Source organism: Oncorhynchus keta, chromosome 28 (assembly GCF_023373465.1).
Source record: "Oncorhynchus keta strain PuntledgeMale-10-30-2019 chromosome 28, Oket_V2, whole genome shotgun sequence".
Lineage (NCBI taxonomy): Eukaryota > Metazoa > Chordata > Actinopteri > Salmoniformes > Salmonidae > Oncorhynchus > Oncorhynchus keta.
The window spans coordinates 14,751,757-14,775,231 of record NC_068448.1 but is presented as its reverse complement, the minus strand read 5'-3'; the positions used below and the strand labels follow the sequence as shown (position 1 = coordinate 14,775,231).

At 41.8% G+C, this 23,475-nt stretch overlaps 1 protein-coding gene across 1 annotated transcript in view; it reads right to left on the bottom strand.

The window, feature by feature from the left end:
* LOC118360684 (extended synaptotagmin-1) overlaps window positions 1-16,826 on the bottom strand; it is a 53,153-nt gene extending 36,327 nt beyond the window's left edge. Inside the window, exons 1-9 of the mRNA XM_052484187.1 lie at window positions 16,230-16,826; window positions 10,494-10,535; window positions 5,307-5,441; window positions 2,623-2,696; window positions 2,408-2,480; window positions 1,227-1,316; window positions 962-1,017; window positions 406-526; window positions 20-196 (exon numbers count right to left, since the gene is read on the bottom strand). Coding sequence (XP_052340147.1) covers window positions 20-196; window positions 406-526; window positions 962-1,017; window positions 1,227-1,316; window positions 2,408-2,480; window positions 2,623-2,696; window positions 5,307-5,441; window positions 10,494-10,535; window positions 16,230-16,571 — 1,110 coding nt within the window. The 5' untranslated portion in view covers window positions 16,572-16,826. The remainder of the gene's footprint in view (window positions 1-19; window positions 197-405; window positions 527-961; window positions 1,018-1,226; window positions 1,317-2,407; window positions 2,481-2,622; window positions 2,697-5,306; window positions 5,442-10,493; window positions 10,536-16,229) is intronic.
* Window positions 16,827-23,475: the final 6,649 nt, after the last annotated feature.

Genomic DNA, 23,475 nt, shown 5'->3' with positions numbered 1-23,475 from the left:
GTCTCTCACTCCGTCTCACCTCAAACATCTCTCTCCACTGTGGGTTGAGGTTGCTGTCCACAGTGTGTGATGTGAAGGTCTGTGTGCCCACACGCAGCACAGCATACGGGTCAGACTTCCCGTCTATTATCCCCTTAATGACCGTGTCCTTGGCTGTCAGCTCCTCAGCTTCCAACAGGTGGATACGCACCACTCCCTGACAGACATACAGAGAGGCATGATTAATACAGTCTACAGTAGGAACACTTTGCTGTCCACTGTTTCTGGACAATTTGTAGCTAAGCATTTTTCTCTGTCAATCATACGAGTAGGATCAGTCCATTTGTTATGTTTGGTAAATGCTTCAGTCAGTCAGTGAGTCAGTGACTCTCCAGGACAGGTGATTTAGAATGTGAGTAAGGTTACCCGTGGGAGAGGGGAGCGGAGCTGCGCAATGTGCAGGTCGGCCACCAGGGGGATAGTGAGGCGATTGGGGAGGACCAGGTATGAGGCTATAGCATCCATTATCATAGTGTCCGACATGGCACTGTAAATGAATGCAGGGTGTCGTTGGGATGGGACAAAGAGGTGGGAAACAAACACATAGACAAAGACTCCATTCTACTGCTGACAGGAACATGCATTAAACTCATATACCCCATTGAGTTAGGATGTGGCTGAGGCAGAAGACATTTTCCTGGAAATAATTTTAAGCAAAATGTGATTTCTAAATAGGAACATATTGACAGGAATATTTGATTTGTGATGTTAGAAACTAAACACTGCACTGACAATGATTTAATTGTATTATCAGACAACTAGATGCCTAGATGCAAGTCTTATCTACACACGTGAGCAAGGACAACGCCTTGCTAAGTTAGGTCATCACCCTGAAGTAATACTAACATATACAGAACTAATAGCATAACAGGTACTATATAAGTACTCCTTTGAGAAAGACAATAGGAGCCCTCTCACTCACTTGAGTCCAGGGATATCCAGCATGTTGGTCAGCCCCGTCCAGTTGATGTCCAGCTTCTGTGAGAGAGGAGAAATGTCAACGACAATGAAAAGGCAGCATCAAGTGAATTAATGAATTAATGGAATAGATTAATAGATGGATGGATGGATGGATGGATGGATGGATGGATGGATGGATGGATGGATGGATGGATGGATGGATGGATGGATGGATGGATGGATGACTAACAAACAAAGGAAGGAAGTGGCTGGTAGCAGAGACTCACAGGTCTGCGGATGAAGAACATGGTGATGGCTCCCACCAGAGGCACATCCCCAATCAGGGGCTCCAGGATCACCCTTAACATCCCATGTAGCTACAGACAGAGAGGAGAAGGGAGGGAGAAAGAGGAGATAGAGTTCATGAGAGAGATAATAAGAGAGAGGGGGGAGAAGGAGAGGGGAAAGAGAGAGAGAGAAGAGAGGGGGGAGAAGAAGGGGGAAAGAGAGAGAGATAATAAAAGAGGGGGAAAGAGAGCGAGATAATAAAAGAGGGGGAAAGAGAGAGAGATAATAAAAGAGGGGGAAAGAGAGAGAGATAATAAAAGAGGGGGAAAGAGAGGGAGAAGGAGGGGGAAGAGAGAGAGAGAATAAAAGAGGGGGAAAGAGAGGGAGAAGGAGGGGGGAAGAGAGAGAGAGAAGAGAGGGGGGAGAAGAAGGGGGAAAGAGAGAGAGATAATAAAAGAGGGGGAAAGAGAGAGATAATGAAAGAGAGGGAGAATGAGGGGGGAAGAGAGAGATAATAAAAGAGGGGGAAAGAGAGAGATAATAAAAGAGAGGGAGAAGGAGGGGGGAAGAGAGAGATAATAAAAGAGAGGGAGAAGGAGGGGGGGAAGAGAGAGATAATAAAAGAGAGGGAGAAGGAGGGGGGAAGAGAGAGATAATAAAAGAAAGGGGGAGAAGGAGGGGGGAAGAGAGAGATAATAAAAGAGAGGGAGAAGGATGGGGGAAGAGAGAGATAATAAAAGAGAGGGAGAAGGAGGGGGGAAGAGAGAGATAATAAAAGAGGGGGGAAGAGAGAGATAATAAAAGAGAGGGAGAAGGAGGGGGGAAGAGAGAGATACTAAAAGAGAGGGAGAAGGAGGGGGAAGAGAGAGATAATAAAAGAGAGGGAGAAGGAGGGGGGAAGAGAGAGATAATAAAAGAGAGGGAGGAGGGGGGAAGAGAGAGATAATAAAAGAAAGGGAGAAGGAGGGGGGAAGAGAGAGATAATAAAAGAGAGGGAGAAGGAGGGGGAAGAGAGAGATAATAAAAGAGAGGGAGAAGGAGGGGGAAGAGAGAGATAATAAAAGAAAGGGGGAGAAGGAGAAATAAAAGCAAGCATATAATTTTAGCTTTGGAGAAGAATTTGGGGCCATTTTTCTCATACACTCCCACTCCCCAGCCACACTGTTATGTATATCTTTACCTGTATTCCCTTCACTCCTGCTTTGCAAAAGTACTTTTTGATTTCCACATTGATCTCCACATCACCTGCATAGCTGCACAGAAGAGAGAGGGGAGGAAGAGGAAACAGGAAGCTGATTTAACTGTCATACTGCTGCTATATATGATGGATGTGCTCTGCATCACAGAGGCATTGAAGACAGGCGTGCAGTATGGGGTGCTGCGGCGGCTGCGTACCTAATGTATAGGTCCAGTAAGACCTGCCGCTTGTCGTGCTCCGTGTGAGCCTTCACTCCCACCACCTTCATGGCCTAAGACAAAAAAAAAACATATTATGGTATTATTATATGTATAGAAAGCATATAGAATAACACAGATAATGTTCACGGCAAACTGTTCTCCATAAGGTCACCTCGCCTACAGGCTATTAGGGAGGGGTCTGCTGTTAATAACAAGTCATTCATTTGTGTGCAATTGTTCTGTATGGTTATTAGTGTTAGAATGAACCTGTCCATCTTCATGAGTTTAACGACAGGGCATACCAGAGTCACATATTTATTTACATTTCTATAAATGGCTACTACAAATTTATATAAATGGCTTTCTATAAATGGCTACTATAAATGACTGCTACTACTATACAGTAATGACATGATGTTATACAGGCCAGGGGTCTAGTTAGTACCCTGGGTCCTACTATACAGTAATGACATGATGTTATACATGCCAGGGCTCTAGTTAGTACCCTGGGTCCTATGACATGATGTTATACAGGCCAGGGCTCTAGTTAGTACCCTGGGTCCTACTATACAGTAATGACATGATGTTATACATGCCAGGGCTCTAGTTAGTACCCTGGGTCCTACTATACAGTAATGGTATGATGTTATACAGGCCAGGGCTCTAGTTAGTACCCTGGGTCCTACTATACAGTAGTGACATGATGTTATACATGCCAGGGCTCTAGTTAGTACCCTGGGTCCTACTATACAGTAGTGACATGATGTTATACATGCCAGGGCTCTAGTTAGTACCCTGGGTCCTACTATACAGTAATGACATGATGTTATACAGGCCAGGACTCTAGTTAGTACCCTGGGTCCTACTATACAGTAATGACATGATGTTATACAGGCCAGGGCTCTAGTTAGTACCCTGGGTCCTACTATACAGTAATGACATGATGTTATACAGGCCAGGGCTCTAGTTAGTACCCTGGGTCCTACTATACAGTAATGACATGATGTTATACAGGCCAGGGCTCTAGTTAGTACACTGGGTCCTACTATACAGTAATGACATGATGTTATACAGGCCAGGGCTCTAGTTAGTACCCTGGGTCCTACTATACAGTAATGACATGATGTTATACAGGCCAGGGCTCTAGTTAGTACCCTGGGTCCTACTATACAGTAATGACATGATGTTATACAGGCCAGGGCTCTACTGGGTCCTACTATACAGTAATATGATGTTATACACAGGGCTCTGGGTACCTACTACTATACAGTAATGACATGATGTTATACAGGCCAGGCTCTAGTTAGTACCCTGGGTCCTACTATACAGTAATGACATGATGTTATACAGGCCAGGACTCTAGTTAGTACCCTGGGTCCTACTATACAGTAATGACATGATGTTATACAGGCCAGGACTCTAGTTAGTACCCTGGGTCCTACTATACAGTAATGACATGATGTTATACAGGCCAGGGCTCTAGTTAGTACCCTGGGTCCTACTATACAGTAATGACATGATGTTATACAGGGCTCAGTTAGTACCCTGGGCTACAGTAATGACATGATGTTATACAGGCCAGGGCTCTAGTTAGTACCCTGGGTCCTACTATACAGTAATGACATGATGTTATACAGGCCACTGGGTCCTACTATACAGTAATCATGAGTTATACAGGCCAGGGCTCTAGTTAGTACCCTGGGTCCTACTATACAGTAATGACATGATGTTATACAGGCCAGGGCTCTAGTTAGTACCCTGGGTCCTACTATACAGTAATGACATGATGTTATACAGGCCAGGGCTCTAGTTAGTACCCTGGGTCCTACTATACAGTAATGACATGATGTTATACAGGCCAGGGCTCTAGTTAGTACCCTGGGTACTATACTCTAGTTAGTACCCTGTCCTACTATACAGTAATGACATGATGTTATCCTACTATACAGTAATGACATGATGTTATACAGGCCAGGGGTCTAGGTACCCTGGGTCCTACTATACAGTAATGACATGATGTTATACAGGCCAGGGCTCTAGTTAGTACCCTGGGTCCTACTATACAGTAATGACATGATGTTATACAGGCCAGGGCTGGGTCTACAGTAATTAGTACCCTGGGTCCTACTATACAGTAATGACATGATGTTATACAGGCCAGGGCTCACCCTGGGTCCTACCAGTAAGACATGGTTATCTAGTTAGTACCCTGGGTCCTACTATACAGTAATGACATGATGTTATACAGGCCACAGTTAGTACCCTGGGTCCTACTATACAGTAATGACATGATGTTATACAGGCCAGGGCTCTAGTTAGTACCCTGGGTCCTACTATACAGTAATGACATGATGTTATACAGGCCAGGGGTCTAGTTAGGTACCCTGGGTCCTACTATACAGTAATGACATGATGTTATACATGCCAGGGCTCTAGTTAGTACCCTGGGTCCTACTATACAGTAATGACATGATGTTATACAGGCCAGGGCTCTAGTTAGTACCCTGGGTCCCTATACAGTAGTGACATGATGTTATACAGGCCAGGGGTCTAGTTAGTACCCTGGGTCCTACTATACAGTAATGACATGATGTTATACAGGCCAGGGGTCTAGTTAGTACCCTGGGTCCTACTATACAGTAATGACATGATGTTATACAGGCCAGGGCTCTAGTTAGTACCTTCTCCCCAAGGTTGACTGTGGTGAAGCTGAGGCTCTGCAGGTGGGTGTTGGATGCACGTATGGCTGGAGTAATGGTCTCGACCAGCAACTTTTCCAGATACTGACCCACGAATGGCCACGCCTGCTGCAGGATCTGCCGGACACAGAGGGGGAGCGAGAGACCGAGAGAGAGACAGAGAGAGGCACAGAGAGATAGAGAGAAGTCGTTATGATTTTCACTGTGTATTTAAAACCTACTAAATATACATCAGATCATGTCATCATCTGGTTATGATTCAAGGACATTTTTCAAGGACTGCAGCGCTTGCAGACAAAACACTGTGCTGGGCGATTTCCTTGAATATTCAATGTAAAATGTATCTAACATAAGTGATCTGAATTAGGCTGCTTGGCAAATGCAATTAGGTCATATGCTAAGGCAAAATTCTTTCATATTTATGGTGTATAATGGTCCTACTGAAAGAATTGGGCTACTCAAGACACGTGTAATAGGTTCTATAAAACAGCACATGCCTGTGTAATAACTGACTACATCTGCTAACACAGCAAGAGAACCTGACGGTGGAACATGTGACAACCTTAGAGCAGGATCTCTCCTCCCCTGATCAAATAGCCACCTACACTACAGGAAACCACAAACACATATCTGGTCGAGATACTCTTCTCATGACAGAAACACAAGCCTGAAAGGCCAGCTCTGACAAGAGAGAAACAAAGGTCACACCAAATATTGATTTGATGTAGATTTTTCTTCTGTTCACTCACTTTGCATTTTGTTAATTGATAAATATAATCTATTAACATGTCTATTTTTGAAAGCATTCTTATTTTACAGCATTTTTTCACGCCTGCCTAAAACTTCTGCACAGTACTGTATATGCACATAGATAGTGCATTCTTGGTTTTTCAATGACTTTTAAATGACTACATTTATCAGCTGTAGGCTAAATTTGATGGATAATTTGTGCATGTCAGCACTGTTTGTCATATAATAAATCACACTGCCATGCAGTTGTTTACACATCGAATAAAGTGCAAGGTCCGTCCAATCAAAGCTTGTCATCACTTTAAAAGGTGCTATTTTCTGAATCAGTCTGTGAGGTTTAAAGATAGTACTTCTCATCTCTCTGCCCAGCCATTCCCATAACCCCTGACCTTCCCCTCGACCCTGTCTGCTTGTCTGGGGCTGGTCATGGTTGCGTACCAAATTGGCACCCTACTCCCTATACAGGGCACTACTTTTGACCTGAGCCCTATAAGCCCTGGTCAAAGGCAGTGCACTAAATAAGAAATGGGGTGCCATTTGGGGAAACAGGCACGAGGATTGTGATATGATATTATGTGCTAGCTCACTAATCCCGGATGGAATCCAGGAAATCATATGCACTGCCAAGAGATACTCCATATGCAGACAGTCTGTCATGAGAGACTACGCACTCAAAAACTGTTGACAAATCATCATTGAATAACATTTGGGCTGTGTCATCTTAATGAAGTTAGATGGGGAAACAGACCAGGGTCTGTTGTTGTTGCAGCCAGCCAGACAGAACCAGCCAGCCAGACTGAGCCAGCCAGCCTGAGTATGGAGGCTGGATAGCCTACGCATGCAGTCAGAGCACGTGGTGGGTGGCAGGCAGGCAGAGAGCCTTGAGGAGAAGCAGCCGGGTTGGTTCTTGTGAATGATGAGTCCTTTAGATCCCTCCTCCTACAATCTTTGCTTTGATTATTGATATTCACATCACCATCATCCACACCGAAGCTGCTCTCATAGTGGAGATGGGAGGCAGGGTGGACGCTGTGGCTGCAACAGGGATACTCAGTGGGTCAGTGCTATCCGGGATCCTTGGGACATCCCAACGCTGATGTTACCCAATTGAAGTTGACATTTAAAATGGTTAAGGATTAAGGTTAAGGTTAGGGTAGGGGTTAAGGTTAGGGTTTAGGGTAGACGTCCCAAGGATCTCAGACAGAACTAACCATACTCAGTGTGTGTGTGTGTGTGTGTGTGTGTGTGTGTGTGTGTGTGTGTGTGTGTGTGTGTGTGTGTGTGTGTGTGTGTGTGTGTGTGTGTGTGTGTGTGTGTGTGTGTGTGTGTGTGTGTGTGTGTGTGTGTGTGTGTGATAGAGGTCGACCGATTAATCGGAATGGCCGATTAATTAGGGCCGATTTCAAGTTTTCATAACAATCGGAAATCTGTATTTTTGGGCACCGATTTGCCGATTATTATTTTTTTGACCTTTATTTAATCTTTATTTAACTAGGCAAGTCAGTTAAGAACACATTCTTATTTTCAATGACGGCCTAGGAACGGTGGGTAAACTGCCTTGTTCAGGGGCAGAAAGACAGATTTTCACCTTGTCAGCTCGGGGGATCCAATCTTGCAACCTTACAGTTCACTTACGGGAATACAGTAAGCCAAGGTAAGTTGCTAGCTAGCATTAAACTTATCTTGTAAAAAACAATCAATCATAATCACTAGTTAACTACACATGGTTGATGATATTACTAGATATTATCTAGCGTGTCCTGCGCTGCATAGAATCTGACTGGGCATACAAGCATCTAAGTATCTGACTGAGCGGTGGTAGGCAGAAGCAGACGCGTAAACATTCATTCAAACAGCACTTTCGTGCATTTTGCCAGCAGCTCTTCGTTGTGCGTCAAGCATTGCGCTGTTTATGACTTCAAGCCTATCAACTCCCGAGATGAGGCTCGTGTAACCGAAGTGAAATGGCTAGCTAGTTAGCGCACGCTAATTGTCGTTGTGTTGCTGATTCAAGCCCAGGGAGGAGCGAGGAGAGGGACGGAAGCTATACTGTTACACTGCCAATACTAAAGTGCCTATAAGAACATCCAATAGTCAAAGGTTAATGAAATACAAATGGTATAGAGGGAAATAGTCCTATAATAACTACAACCTAAAACTTCTTACCTGGGAATATTGAAGACTCATGTTTAAAGGCACCACCAGCTTTCATATGTTCTCATGTTCTGAGCAAGGAACTTAAACGTTAGCTTTCTTACATGGCACATATTGCACTTTTACTTTCTTCTCCAACACTTTGTTTTTGCATTATTTAAACCAAATTGAACATGTTTCATTATTTACTTGAGGCTAAATTGATTTTATTGATGTATTATTTTAAGTTAAAATAAGTGTTCATTCAGTAAGTATTTTTGTAATTGTCATTATTACAAATTTTAAAAAATTAAAATTGGCCGATTAATTGGTATTGACTTTTTTGGCCCTCCAATAATCGGTATCGGTGTTGAAAAATCATAATTGGTCGACCTCTAGTGTGTGATGTGATCTGGTGGAAGCCTTACCCTCCCCCGACTCTTAATTATAACAGAGGATGATGGGTACTGATGGAGGAGGTGGAGCGCTCACAGAGGCAGGATGCACACACACACACAGCAACCCAGGGCAATGATGAACAAACAAACACAACTACCACATTCAGGCAGCACAAAGCTTCTCCATCGGCACACCAGCTCAGTGTGTGTGTTTGCGTATATATATACAGTGCCTTGCGAAAGTATTCGGCCCCCTTGAACTTTGCGACCTTTTGCCACATTTCAGGCTTCAAACATAAAGATATAAAACTGTATTTGTTTGTGAAGAATCAACAACAAGTGGGACACAATCATGAAGTGGAACAACATTTATTGGATATTTCAAACTTTTTTAACAAATCAAAAACTGAAAAATTGTGCAAAATTATTCAGCCCCTTTACTTTCAGTGCAGCAAACTCTCTCCAGAAGTTCAGTGAGGATCTCTGAATGATCTAATGTTGACCAAAATGACTAATGATGATAAATACAATCCACCTGTGTGTAATCAAGTCTCCGTATAAATGCACCTGCACTGTGATAGTCTCAGAGGTCCGTTAAAAGCGCAGAGAGCATCATGAAGAACAAGGAACACACCAGGCAGGTCCAAGATACTGTTGTGAAGAGGTTTAAAGCCGGATTTGGATACAAAAAGATTTCCCAAGCTTTAAACATCCCAAGGAGCACTGTGCAAGCGATAATATTGAAATGGAAGGAGTATCAGACCACTGCAAATCTACCAAGACCTGGCCGTCCCTCTAAACTTTCAGCTCATACAAGGAGAAGACTGATCAGAGATGCAGCCAAGAGGCCCATGATCACTCTGGATGAACTGCAGAGATCTACAGCTGAAGTGGGAGATTCTATCCATAGGATAACAATCAGTCGTATATTGCACAAATCTGGCCTTTATGGAAGAGTGGCAAGAAGAAAGCCATTTCTTAAAGATATCCATAAAAGGTGTCGTTTAAAGTTTGCCACAAGCCACCTGGGAGACACACCAAACATGTGGAAGAAGGTGCTCTGGTCAGATGAAACCAAAATTGAACTTTTTGGCAACAATGCAAAATGTTATGTTTGGCGTAAAAGCAACACAGCGCATCACCCTGAACACACCATCCCCACAGTCAAACATGGTGGTGGCAGCATCATGGTTTGGGCCTGCTTTTCTTCAGCAGGGACAGGGAAGATGGTTACAATTGATGGGAAGATGGATGGAGCCAAATACAGGACCATTCTGGAAGAAAACGTGATGGAGTCTGCAAAAGACCTGAGACTGGGACGGAGATTTTTCTTCCAACAAGACAATGATCCAAAACATAAAGCAAAATCTACAATGGAATGGTTCAAAAATAAACATATCCAGGTGTTAGAATGGCCAAGTCAAAGTCCAGACCTGAATCCAATCGAGAATCTGTGGAAAGAACTGAAAACTGCTGTTCACAAATGCTCTCCATCCAACCTCACTGAGCTCGAGCTGTTTTGCAAGGAGGAATGGGAAAAAATGTCAGTCTTTCGATGTGCAAAACTGATAGAGACATACCCCAAGAGACTTACAGCTGTAATCGCAGCAAAAGGTGGCGCTACAAAGTATTAACTTAAGGGGGCTGAATAATTTTGCACGCCCAATTTTTCAGTTTTTGATTTGTTAAAAAAGTTACAAATATCCAATAAATGTCATTCCACTTCATGATTGTGTCCCACTTGTTGTTGATTCTTCACAAAAAAATACAGTTATATATCTTTATGTTTGAAGCCTGAAATGTGGCAAAAGGTCGCAAAGTTCAAGGGGTCCGAATACTTTCGCAAGGCACTGTATATATATGTTTGTGTGTGTACTACATTACATACCTGATTCATCCACTCAACCTTCTCCACGTCAGGGAAGTTGACCTGTAGAGAAAGTGGGAAAAGTATTGGTTAGATTTGAACTTTTAACCGCCTTAAAGAAAATACATAGCAAAAGAGTGTAACCTGGGTAGGAATGTAGGGAGGTCGTGAAATGGCAAAGGATCGACTCGAGACGGGGCCGTTCCACCTCAAAAAGAACCCGAAAGTGGTTTGACACCCACAATCTCAGTGTTCTGAAATCCTTTACATTTCAGAAATAGATAATATTAGCATTCTGAAATGTAATTTAATCTTTCAGAAGTCAACCTAATTGTTTGCACCCAAATTGCCCATTTTAATTTATAGGATTCATATAATATTTCATAAATACAGTACCTAACATCCGATTTGGACCCAACTTTTTTGGGTGCAATCAATTATCTTAATTTCGCCGAGATCAAATTATATTTAAAGAAAATAATGCTTCTGAATGCTTATCTTATCTCTTTCTAACTATAGAAATGATTTCTGAGATGGTGGGTGTCATGGCTTGCTGAAATGACATGGAATCACCCAACAGTAAAATTGAGATGTGTGTTTCTGGCCATTTTCCATGTTTCAAAACATAATGATGACACACCACAGCAGGCCCTCAATCTTTCCTCCAAACCCAAACCACAGTCATAAGACCTGCAGATCATAATCATGTGTGTGCGCGAGTGTGTGTGTGTGTGCCTGCAAAATAACCTGTGATATGCTGTTGCAAAACTACAGAGATTGTGGTGACAATGTGAGTGTCCTGTGGGAGTTGAAGAATGTTGAAATTGTCCCATGATTAAGAAAGCAATTATCATATTTTCTCTCTTTCCTGATATGTACCTCCTTGTTCCCCCTCTCCCTCTGATTGATGTCTATGAGTCACCAAGCTTCTGCCATCTAAAAGGTCAACAGTAGCACAACCATAGAACTAGGAATTAGAAAACAAATTTAATAGGATCTCTATGAGTACCACCCTCAATTTCTAAGGAACCTCCGAACTGAAACAGGAAATGGGGAGCGCACACACATAGAAATGCCTAACATGACGGTGGCACGACAAAACTCTCTCTTGGTCCAAATAATTAAAGGAATTGTTCAACCATTTTTTTATGTTACCTTGTTTTTGTACATCTCTGAGTGATGTTCTATCGATTCCCTGGGTCATTTCATGTTCTCATGTGTATCTGAGTTATTGGTGTTCAAGCAGGCAGAAATCCGGCCTGGGTGACGTAGCACCGTGATAAAGTCTCTCTCACTACACTGGAAGTTGATAGGCATATGACTTTTGGATCTTGAAAACGTCTATCATTCATGTCAGATGTCAATACTGGTCGATGTCATAACACGCGAGGATGTCTTCTCTTGAATGAACCATTGATCATATTTTTGAAATATTCCTAGAAATGTTTAATTTAACGGAGGGTATAACTCATTTTTCCTATTTGTGTCCGCCTCTTTAGTCCAGGGTACATTGCATGGTGCCGTTGTCAGATATATTATAGAAATAAGATAGGAATTCAATTAATCAGGGAACATATAACGCCCCACCCAGAAGACTGTCGACCAATCACGTTCACGTTGTCATGCTGCGTTACACGGTTGCTAAGCTAATAGTGACTCAGTCAGCATACATGCTTATTTTCCTCGAAGTACATAATGTCACGATTACAAAGCTATACAATACTACAGATAGCAGATACTACAGACACAGATAGCAAGTAAATTATCGCACATCCCAGAAAAGATTTGTAATGTTGTATTTCTTGTTGACGAAATTGGTGCTAATGTTGGGTTTTTGAGCTAGCCCCCAATAGACTCCCATTCACTCTTTGAAGGAGAGCGCTCCTTGCCCCAGGATCGCCCATAATGCACCGCACGCACCATTGACATAGCATGGGCAACGTTTCCCCATCTCCTCAAAAGTAAATCTGCCGTTGCGAATGTTAGACTCCACTGTGAGGCACTTTGATCTGCAGGTTGAACATGGTGAGATTGTAGACTCCTAAATTGATAGTGCAGTCTTTTTTTAGGGGATTTTACAGCTAATTAGCTGAGATTATTGTGTGTAGCTACGTTTTTCTAGCTAGCTACCTACAGTTGAAGTCGGAAGTTTACATGCACTTAGGTTGGAGTCATTAAAACTTGTTTTTCAACCACTCCACAAATTTCTTGTTAACAAACTATAGTTTTGGCAAGTCGGTTGGGACATCTACTTTGTGCATGACACAATTAATTTTTTCAACAACCTTTTAGAGACAGATTATTTCACTGTATCACAATTCCAGTGGGTCAGAAGTTTACATACACTAAGTTGACTGTGCCTTTAAACAGCTTGGAAAATTCCAGAAAATGATGTCTTGGCTTTAGAAGCTTCTGATAGGCTAATTTACATAATTTGAGTCAATTGGAGGTGTACCTGTGAATGTATTTCAAGACCTACCTTCAAACTCAGTGCCTCTGTTTGATATCATGGGAAAATCTAAAGAAATCTGCCAAAATTGTAGAACTCCACAAGTCTGATTCATCCTCAATTTCAATTTCCAAAAGCCTGAAGGTACCACGTTCATCTGTACAAACAATAATGTGCAAGTATAAACACCATGAGACCACGCAGCCATCATACTGCTCAGGAAGGAGACGCGCTCTGTCTCCTAGAGATGAACGTATTTTGGTGCAAAAAGTGCAAATCAATCCCAGAACAACAGCAAAGGACCCTGTGAAGATCCTGGAGGGAACAGGTACAAAGTTATCTATATCCACAGTAAAATTAGTCCTATATCGACATAACCTGAAAGGCCGCTTAGCAAGGAAGAAGCCACTGCTCCAAAACCGCTACAACTGCACATGGGGACAAAGATCGTACTTTTTGGAGAAATGTCCTCTGGTCTGATGAAACAAAAACAGAACTGTTTGGCCATAATGACCATCGTTATGTTTGGAGGAAAAAGGGGGAGGTTTGCAAGCCAAAGAACACCATCCCAACCATGAAGCATGGGGGTGGCAGCATCATGTTGCGGGGGTGCTTTGCTGCAGGAGGGACTGGTGCACTTCACAAAATAGATGGTATCATGAGGGAGGAAAATTATGTGGATATATTGAAGCAACGTCTCAAGACATCAGTTAGGAAGTTAAAGCTTGGTCGCAAAGGTGAAATTAAATTTCAAAAATGGGTCTTCCAAATGGACAATGACCTCATAGAACCCCTCATCCCGGATCCGGGATCGTGACTACTGCTCAAGCTCATTACCATAACGCAACGTTAACGATTTCTGAAAATCGCAAATGAAATGAAATAAATATGCCTGTTCTCAAGCTTAGCCTTTTCTTAACAACACTGTCATCTCAAAAAAAAAATATGCTTTTGAACCATAGAAAATCAATAATTTGTGTAAGAGTGTTGATAGCTAGCTTAGCATTTAGCGTAGCATTTAGCACGCAACATATTCACCAAAACCAGCAAAGCAATCAAATAAAATAATTTACCTTTCAAGACCTTCAGATGTTTCAATGAGGAGACTCTCAGTTACATAGCAGATGTCCAGTTTTTCCTGAAAGATTCTTTGTGTAGGACAAATCGCTCCGTTTTGTACATCACATTTGGCTACCGAAACGAACCGAAAATTCAGTCACCTACACGTCAAACTTTTTTCCGAATTAACTCCATAATATCGACCGAAACAATGGCAAACATTGTTTGAATCAATCCTCAAGGTGTTTTGTCGAATATCTCTTCATTGATATGCCGTTTGTGGAAGCATGGTTTTTCTCTGAATCCCATGGAAAAATACCAGCAGCTGAGTTTTGCGCACCAATTTCCACGCAGGACACCGTGCGGACACTTGGCAAATGTAGTCTCTTATGGTCAATCTTCCAATGATATGCCTGCAAATACGTCACAATGCTGCAGACCCCTTGGGGAAACGATAGAAAGGGTAGGCTCATTCCTGGGGCATTCACAGCCATATAAGGAGACAATGCAAAACGTAGCTTCAGAAATCCTGTTCATTTCCTGGTTGCAGTAACATCTTGGTTTTGCCTAAAGCTTGTGTTCTAGGGCACTCACCGTGAAAATCTTTGCAGTTCTGGAAACGTCAGAGTGTCTTCTTTCCAACGCTATCAATTCCATGCATAGTCGAGCATCTTTTCGTGACAAAATATCGCGCTTAAAACGGGCACGTCTTTTTATCCAAAAATGCAATACTGCCCCTAGAGTCTTAAGAGGCTAGCATACTTCCAAAGTTGTGGTAAAATGGCTTAAGGACAACAAAGGAAAGGTATTGGAGTGGCCATCACAAAGCCCTGACCTCAATCCCATAGAAAATGTGTAGAAAATGTGTGGGCAGAACTGAAAAAGCGTGTGCGAGCAAAGAGGCCTACAAAACTGACTCAGTTACACCAGCTCTGTCAGGAGGAATGGGCCAAAATTAATCCAATTTATTATGGGAAGCTTGTGGAAGGCTACGCAAAACATTTGACCCAAGTTATACAATTTAAAGGCAATGCTATCAAAGTGAGTGTATGTAAACTTCTGACCCACTGGGAATGTGATGAATGAAATAAAAGCTGAAATAAATCATTCTCTCTACTATTATTCTGACATTTCACATTCTTAAAATAAAGTGGTGATCCTAACTGACCTAAAACAGGGAATTTTTACTGGGATTATATGTCAGGAATTGTAAAAAATGTAGTTTAAATGTATTTGGCTAAGATCTATGTAAACTTCCGACTTCAACTGTAGCTAGCTAGCCATCCAGCCCATAGAGAGAGCATTGCATTGTGGATTTTATAGTCGACTTGAGCTGTAAACAGATTTCCACAACAAGTTTCCATGTTGCTACCAACCTTTTTATAACACCAAAATGAAAAATGTGTTCACAACAAATATTGTTCTCAATTATTAATATTATTTAACACAGTATATTAAAGGAATGATTGGTTTTGGGTGTATTTTTCAAGGAACTTGGTCACTGTTAATTTAACTGTGTGCTAATTTTAAATACAGTAACAACTCTGTGGTATTATATTTTAGCAGATGCACTTATCCAGAGAGACTTAAAATAGAGAGGGAAAGTTTAGACTCATTCTCCTCAGGCTCTGCATATTAAGAATGTCCAAATATAGCTAGGGCTGGATGGACTAGACTAAAGAATGTAGAAGAGTGGGAGGGGTGTGTGTGTGATGTGGGGGGGGTAGGAAATATACAGTGCATTCGGGAAAGTATTCAGACCCCTTGACTTGTTCCACATTTTATTACATTACAGCCTTATACTGTATTAACGAAAAGTTGGTAAGTCATAGACTGGGATGTCTGTACACTGTGCAAATTATGAAATGGTATGAAAGAGAGAGAGATTGTGAACAAATAGGACATTGTGCTCATCCCCTTGCCATTATATCTGTCCTTATTGTCAACTGAGTTGTGTCACTGTGTTACTTTGGTCACCACAGACATTTTTTGCTTCATTCATTTACATATTTATGTATTTATTTTGACAACATAAACAAACCTTTTTGGATGTGATGTAATGACATTGATGGATTTTAAGACTGACTTTTGTTCAAATAATGTATTTATTATTCCTCTGTAGTTTATTTATTTGAAAAATAATATAAATATTATAAACGGTGGCTTTAATTACCAGCTCACAGTCTAGTAGGCTGAAGAGTCCATAGAGAAAATAGGAATACAATAATAATATGTTTCTTGTTACTTACCCATGGGGGTAATTCTTGTTTACTCATAAAAGCCCTCGCAGTGGTGTATGCTCTCTCATTCTCCAATACGAACATAGCTGACCGCAGACGCATTACTTTCTCGTTTCTGCTGTGTTTCCATCCGATGTAGACCATGAGACCGAATAGAACCAAGCTGATACTGAACCCGAAGTATCCGGCCAGATAAACTGGTAAAAGTGTCGCCAGGAATTTTCCAAAGGACCACAATACGGTTACAGCATGTTGCCCTGGAGGTTTGGGTGGCTGCATTTCTTCTGGCAATGCCGAGTCCGCAGCCCCCGAGCCTGTGCTCATACTCGGACTTCCATCCACAGATGGCATCGCAAAATCCTTATCCGTGGAGGCGCTACCTCTGCAGTTCCGCGTTCAGTGTCTTCTTGTTGTTTAATAAAAAAATAAAACAACAATGGAATAAAGTTTAGCTTGCAAACCATTGACAATGCCTTACACTGTTGACACGAAATGGTAATAAACAGTTTTGCTAGAAATGTTCAGCTAAAAATACATATTGAATAGGTAAATAGCGCCAGGGAAATAAACCGCTCTTCATGCGCGCACTGACAAACACTAGCGGGCAGAAAGAAGCAAGTGGATTCCAATTTTTGTCAGACTTGTAAGGGCGTGTTAACTAAGTGAAAGCCCTCCTTAAATCCATCAGATTTTTTTTACCCTAAAATGTACTTGTTGCGAGAACATTTGACCGTACCATCTAGTCTAATATTTAGCAACCTCCACTGCAAGTACAAACTCATCATTCAGGGCAGGTGGGGCAGAAAAACTGCTTGCCTGTTTTGCATGTTATTTTGGCATTAATATCATGCAAAACAGGCAAGCAGTTATATAACTCAATGCTATATATATACCAAAAAAGAGACCATCTTTATTAACTCAATTGAGTTAATAAAGATGCACCCAAACATGGTCTCTTTTTTGGTTTTCTTGAGTCAGGTAGCTCCAAAAATGCAAGTGTTTCAGCCTAGCTCAGTGCTTTCTGTGGTTGTGGGGCAAGCCAGCAGAAAATATGTGTTGCGGCGTGATTGGCGTGTTGCGGCGTGATTGGCTCAGTGTTCTGTCACTCATGAGGACACTATTCACCTCCAAGTCTAAGGGTAGAGATCGAAATTTCAAGCCCCTTGGGTGCTGACATAGAGTTACATTAGAAGTGCCCATCCAAGAAGTCTCAAGGTCATTGGCCACATATAAAATGACGTCAAATCACTTTGTATCTACAGTAGCTTTGATTGGACTGATAATGTCAACTCCATACTTTCAAAATCTTAGCTAGCAGTCATCATCATGAATCAAGTTGACAATCTACTGGCAAATCCTTTTTAATCCTTGTCAGGTGAAGAGAAATAATGAAGATAAATTAATAATAAAATGTATCGGTATCATCGGCCATTGGCCATGAACATTACATAAGTTGGAAATTGTAAATTCAACAATGAGTGGTTTGGAAGGAATCAGTGGCTAACTGCAAGCATTGCAAAGCAATCATTAGCCTGCTACTCAGTGGAGTGGCTGTGCGGTCCCAAGTCTAAGATTAAGGGTCTCTATTCCTAGTTTAAAATTATAAACATTCAACATTGGCCATGCTGTCAATGAAGCATGATTTGTTCCACGCTAAAAACAACTGTTAACTCAGAGCTGCAAATCTGACTTTAGTGAGTTCAAAACAAAACAAATCAAATCAAATCAAATTTATTTATATAGCCCTTCGTACATCAGCTGATATCTCAAAGTGCTGTACAGAAACCCAGCCTAAAACCCAAACAGCAAGCAATGCAGGTGTAGAAGCACGGTGGCTAGGAAAAACTCCCTAGAAAGGCCAAAACCTAGGAAGAAACCTAGAGAGGAACCAGGCTATGTGGGGTGGCCAGTCCTCTTCTGGCTGTGCCGGGTGGAGATTATAACAGAACATGGCCAAGATGTTCAAATGTTCATAAATGACCAGCATGGTCAAATAATAGTAAGGCAGAACAGTTGAAACTGGAGCAGCAGCATGGCCAGGTGGACTGGGGACAGCAAGGAGTCATCATGTCAGGTAGTCCTGGGGCATGGTCCTAGGGCTCAGGTCCTCCGAGAGAGAGAAAGAAAGAAGGAGAGAATTAGAGAATGCACACTTAGATTCACACAGGACACCGAATAACAACCGGGAACTCGGGAAAAACGAGCTAAGACTGGGAAATATATTTTGAACAACTAGGAATTGTACATCGGGAACTTGGACCTCTTTCTAGAGCTACGACCTGAAGATCACTGGCGTCATCACGATTTTTTTTTAAATGTAGTCCTCAGTTGTCTTGAAAGCTCCATAAATCCAGAGAATGACAGACTTTGATGACAAAATTTGCCCACAAAGGACTGCCGCGCCACCTTCCCTTTCAAGTGAGCACATCACAACAAGGTGAGTTCAAAAATGTATTGTATGCTGCTGCATAAAGGATGTAACATGCCAGGGAGATATGTATACTGTAGCTAAGAAAGTAATACTAAGTGTAAGTTGTGTAGTAAGCTGTTAGTAGCCCATGTGCCCTAATAATTTGATATATTTTCACCTCTTAATTTCACCTACTGTTCTGACTTGGTGGTACATATATAGCCTGTTTTTGAGAAATTTAATTATTGAATATTGTAAGAGCTTTCATTGTCTGCTTATATGCCCCCTTTATTTATCCTACGGTTCCGACTTGGTGTACAGGGAGAACACTGTAAGAACGGCTAATGTTCTGAACAAATAGAAAAGTGCTGAACAAATACTTATATTGACTACGTCCGTCCTAGCTCGCCCATTAATGTCTTAATCGAAATTACGGATTGCCTCTTATCCACTTGTCATCCCCTTATGCCATAGTTTGTACATCTCAATTGTCAGTAGAAACCGAATTTGTTTAATAATCAGGTCAGCCATATCAGCTATGTGTTTTTAAAAGGCAGTAAATGAGGCTGAACAAACCGTTTCGCTGCCAGACAAGGCTCTGCTGAAAGCCAGGTGTAGCAGAGGTAAGGTGGGGTGGCAGGTAGCCTAGTGGTTAGAGCTTTGGGCGCGTAAACGAGAGGTTGTTAAATCAAATCTCTGACCTGACAAGGTAAAAATCTGCCATCTGCCCCTGAACAAGGCAGTTAACCAACCCACTGTTCCTAGGCCGTCATTGTAAATAAGGATTTGTTCTTAACTTACTTGCCTGGTTAAAGTTAAAAAGGTATCTTGACAGCTTTGCGTGGGCACCGTTTGTCACCGTTATAGTGCAATTCATGCATTGTTTAGTGTTCTGCTGTGTAGTGGCTTTGCTGGCATGCATCCCCCCCAAAAAATGTTTGTCCCACCAAGATGTACATGCTAAAATCGCTACTGTAGGCCTATGAATTAATGTGATAGTAGGGTAGACTACCTATTTGATACAGCAACAGCTATACGACCGTTACCTCTGTTAACCTGTTACTCCTACCCCCTACTTTTTCGAACATTCTGTTAAAAATCGTGCAACATTTCAGCGCCCTGCTGCTCATGCCAGGAATATAGTATATGCATATGATTTTTTTTATTTTTATTTTTTATTTCACCTTTATTTAACCAGGTAGGCTAGTTGAGAACAAGTTCTCATTTGCAACTGCGACCTGGCCAAGATAAAGCATAGCAGTGTGAACAGACAACACAGAGTTACACATGGAGTAAACAATTAGCAAATCAATAACACAGTAGAAAAAATGGGCAGTCTATATACAATGTGTGCAAAAGGCATGAGGAGGTAGGCGAATAATGCAATTTTGCAGATTAACACTGGAGTGATAAATGATCAGATGGTCATGTACAGGTAGAGATATTGGTGTGCAAAAGAGCAGAAAAGTAAATAAATAAAAACAGTATAAAAACAGTATGGGAATGAGGTAGGTGAAAATGGGTGGGCTATTTACCTATAGACTATGTACAGCTGCAGCGATCGGTTAGCTGCTCGGATAGCTGATGTTTGAAGTTGGTGAGGGAGATAAAAGTCTCCAACTTCAGCGATTTTTGCAATTCGTTCCAGTCACAGGCAGCAGAGTACTGGAACGAAAGGCGGCCAAATGAGGTGTTGGCTTTAGGGATGATCAGTGAGATACACCTGCTGGAGCGCGTGCTACGGATGGGTGTTGCCATCGTGACCAGTGAACTGAGATAAGGCGGGCTTTACCTAGCATGGACTTGTAGATGACCTGGAGCCAGTGGGTCTGGCGACGAATATGTAGTGAGGACCAGCCGACTAGAGCATACAAGTCGCAGTGGTGGGTGGTATAAGGTGCTTTAGTGACAAAACAGATGGCACTGTGATAGACTGCATCCAGTTTGCTGAGTAGAGTGTTGGAAGCCATTTTGTAGATGACATCGCCGAAGTCGAGGATCGGTAGGATAGTCAGTTTTACTAGGGTAAGCTTGGCAGCGTGAGTGAAGGAGGCTTTGTTGCGGAATAGAAAGCCGACTCTTGATTTGATTTTCGATTGGAGATGTTTGATGTGAGTCTGGAAGGAGAGTTTGCAGGAAAATCTGATCACTGAAAATGGAAATTTGATGTGTGGATAGAAAACACTCAGACGTTTATAAAACTGGTTAAATCACGGCTGTGACTATAACAGAACGTGCGTTGCATCGAAAAGCGCAGGAAAATCTGATCACTGAAAATGGAAATATATATCCATCCGCCACTTCAACCCATTGATAAAGGCGAACCACAATAAATGGGTCTGAGGTTACAATACCTACAGCTTCCACACGATGTCAACAGTCTTGTCATTTGCCTAGGCTTTGATTCTTGGTCAAACGAAGAAGAGACAAGCCATTTCTTCATGTCTCCGACCGGATATTTTGGTTGAGATTTACCCGGACATTATTTCCAGACGGACAGCTAAAGAATATACATCGCCTCGTGATCAATTTGATTGCTTATTAACGTGTACTAATACCTAAAGTTGCATTACAAAAGTATTTCGAAGTGTTTTGTCGTCAACTTTTTTAATTTTAAACAATGACGTTACGTTATAAGACGCTATTTTTTCCGTTGATCACACAGTCTTCATAGATCGATATCTAGGCTATATATGGACCGATTTAATCGGAAAAAAGGCCCAATAGTGATTATGGGACATCTTGGAGTGCCAACAAAGAAGATGGTCAAAGGTAATGAATGTTTTATATTTTATTTGTGCGTTTTGTGTAGCGCTGACTATGCTAATTATTTTGTTTACGTCCCCTGCGGGTCTTTTGGGGTGTTACATGCTATCAGATAATAGCTTCTCATGCTTTCGCCGAAAAGCATTTTAAAAATCTGACTTGTTGCCTGGATTCACAACGAGTGTAGCTTTAATTCAATACCCTGCATGTGTATTTTAATGAACGTTTGAGTTTTAACTAGTACTATTAGCATTTAGCGTAGCGCATTTGCATTTCCAGATGTCTAGGTGGAGACGCCTGCATGTCAGGTAGCAAGAGGTTAACGCCTGGTATAATGCAGAGCTTGGAGAAGCCTACTTACTGTAGGTTGTTGACTGTTCTGTATTTTTCATCATTACATTTTTAATTTAGAAACTGATTATTAATAGTCTAACATGCATTTGTCCTGGAAATGTAAACCTAAAATTAAGTTAGTAACATAATTTTAGGATTATTAATTGTCTGCACTTGTAATGAAAAACATAACCCTAAAATTAAATTGTTCTGAGAATATATATCAGTATAACGCCTCAATCACACCGATAGTAGTCTTGCACAAAATGGTACGCAGCACCCTCTGGATTTGTTTGTGCAACAAAGGTTCAACATTCACCATTTCTGTTAAGACGTCTATGCATACATTTTGACGCATACGTTCGATAAATCGAACGTATGCACCACACAGAACGCACAGCAACTGCCTCTGCAATGCAATGCTGCAAAAGGCAAATGCTCTGCTGCAGCTTTCATACAGAAGGGAACATTTTGACATTTGACGTATGGTTGATGAGAAACTCCATATTGCAAATGTACGGTCCCTTACTAGACATCCGCGAACGTTTGTAAAATTTGCGGATGGCGGTGGGCGGTGCACGGGGGCCAGATCTTCCGGGAAGTCATTGAACGAAGTCTCTCGGACATTCGTTTTCCGTTTTATCAAATTTTCAAATTTTGGTCATTTTTCCTCTGTCCTGGTAAATCCCAACAGAGGGCGAATGGAATCATATTGCAAATGTACAAAATATCACCAATCACGACGTGGCCTTTTCTCCTAAACGGAAAAGACTTCAAAGACGAAACTTGGTGAGCATAGTTTTGGCATAATGGGCAGATGGCCCCGAACAAGATGGCGTCGAGGCCTCAACACTTTTTGAGTTATGAACATTTTTCTGGGATTAAAGGTCAAAAACAAACATAGAGCGCTGATTTGACCGCTTCACGTCAAAGTACATGAACCTACGGTGTCAGGAAAAAAAGAACCAGCCATTTATCTATCGTAATTTAAGAGAAATCGTACTATGTACAATTGGTGATGTTCAAAAAAACCTTTCCAAAAAAGTTACAGATCCAGTTGCAGCGTGTTCAGACAAATTTTTTTAAGTGGGTTTTGGAGGTCTGCGAGATTTCTGTGATTTTCTGAAATAACACACACTCATTCAACCCTCTGTAAATAAGTCAGTTCTTAACATAAAGACTTTAAACTGAAAATTCTATAAGAGCCTACCCCAAGGAGGATATTTGTTCACTTTCAGCTTCCTGAGTCAACTGGAAGTACCTTAAAATTGTGTCATAGGTGCAGTTTCAAAGGGTTAAAAAGGTCTGATCTTTTCAAAACTTCATATGTGTGATTAGGCAACCCTCATGAACTGTAAATCAGTCATTTCTCCCAACAGATGTCAAAGAAAAGCTCTCTCACACACACCCACACACACACACACACACACACACACACACACACACACACACACACACACACACACACAGCAAGGATGGAGTGACAAAGTGCGGTGCTTAAAGACACTCAGAGCCTGCAAAGGCATTACCATAATCTCTCGGCCGTGCCGAGTTCAACGAGATGCCCCGCTAGACTGTAGCTTGCTCGGTCTGAGCTCAGCGACCATGAAAAAATTAGGCCCATAATGAAGCTTGGCCCTAAATTGCAGGTGCTTTTGGGTGACAGCGGGGGAACCGTTAGGGTGAGAAGCACAATTCGACCTCGGGAACGTTCCTGCGGTCCTCCCGATCTGTACAAGCCTAACC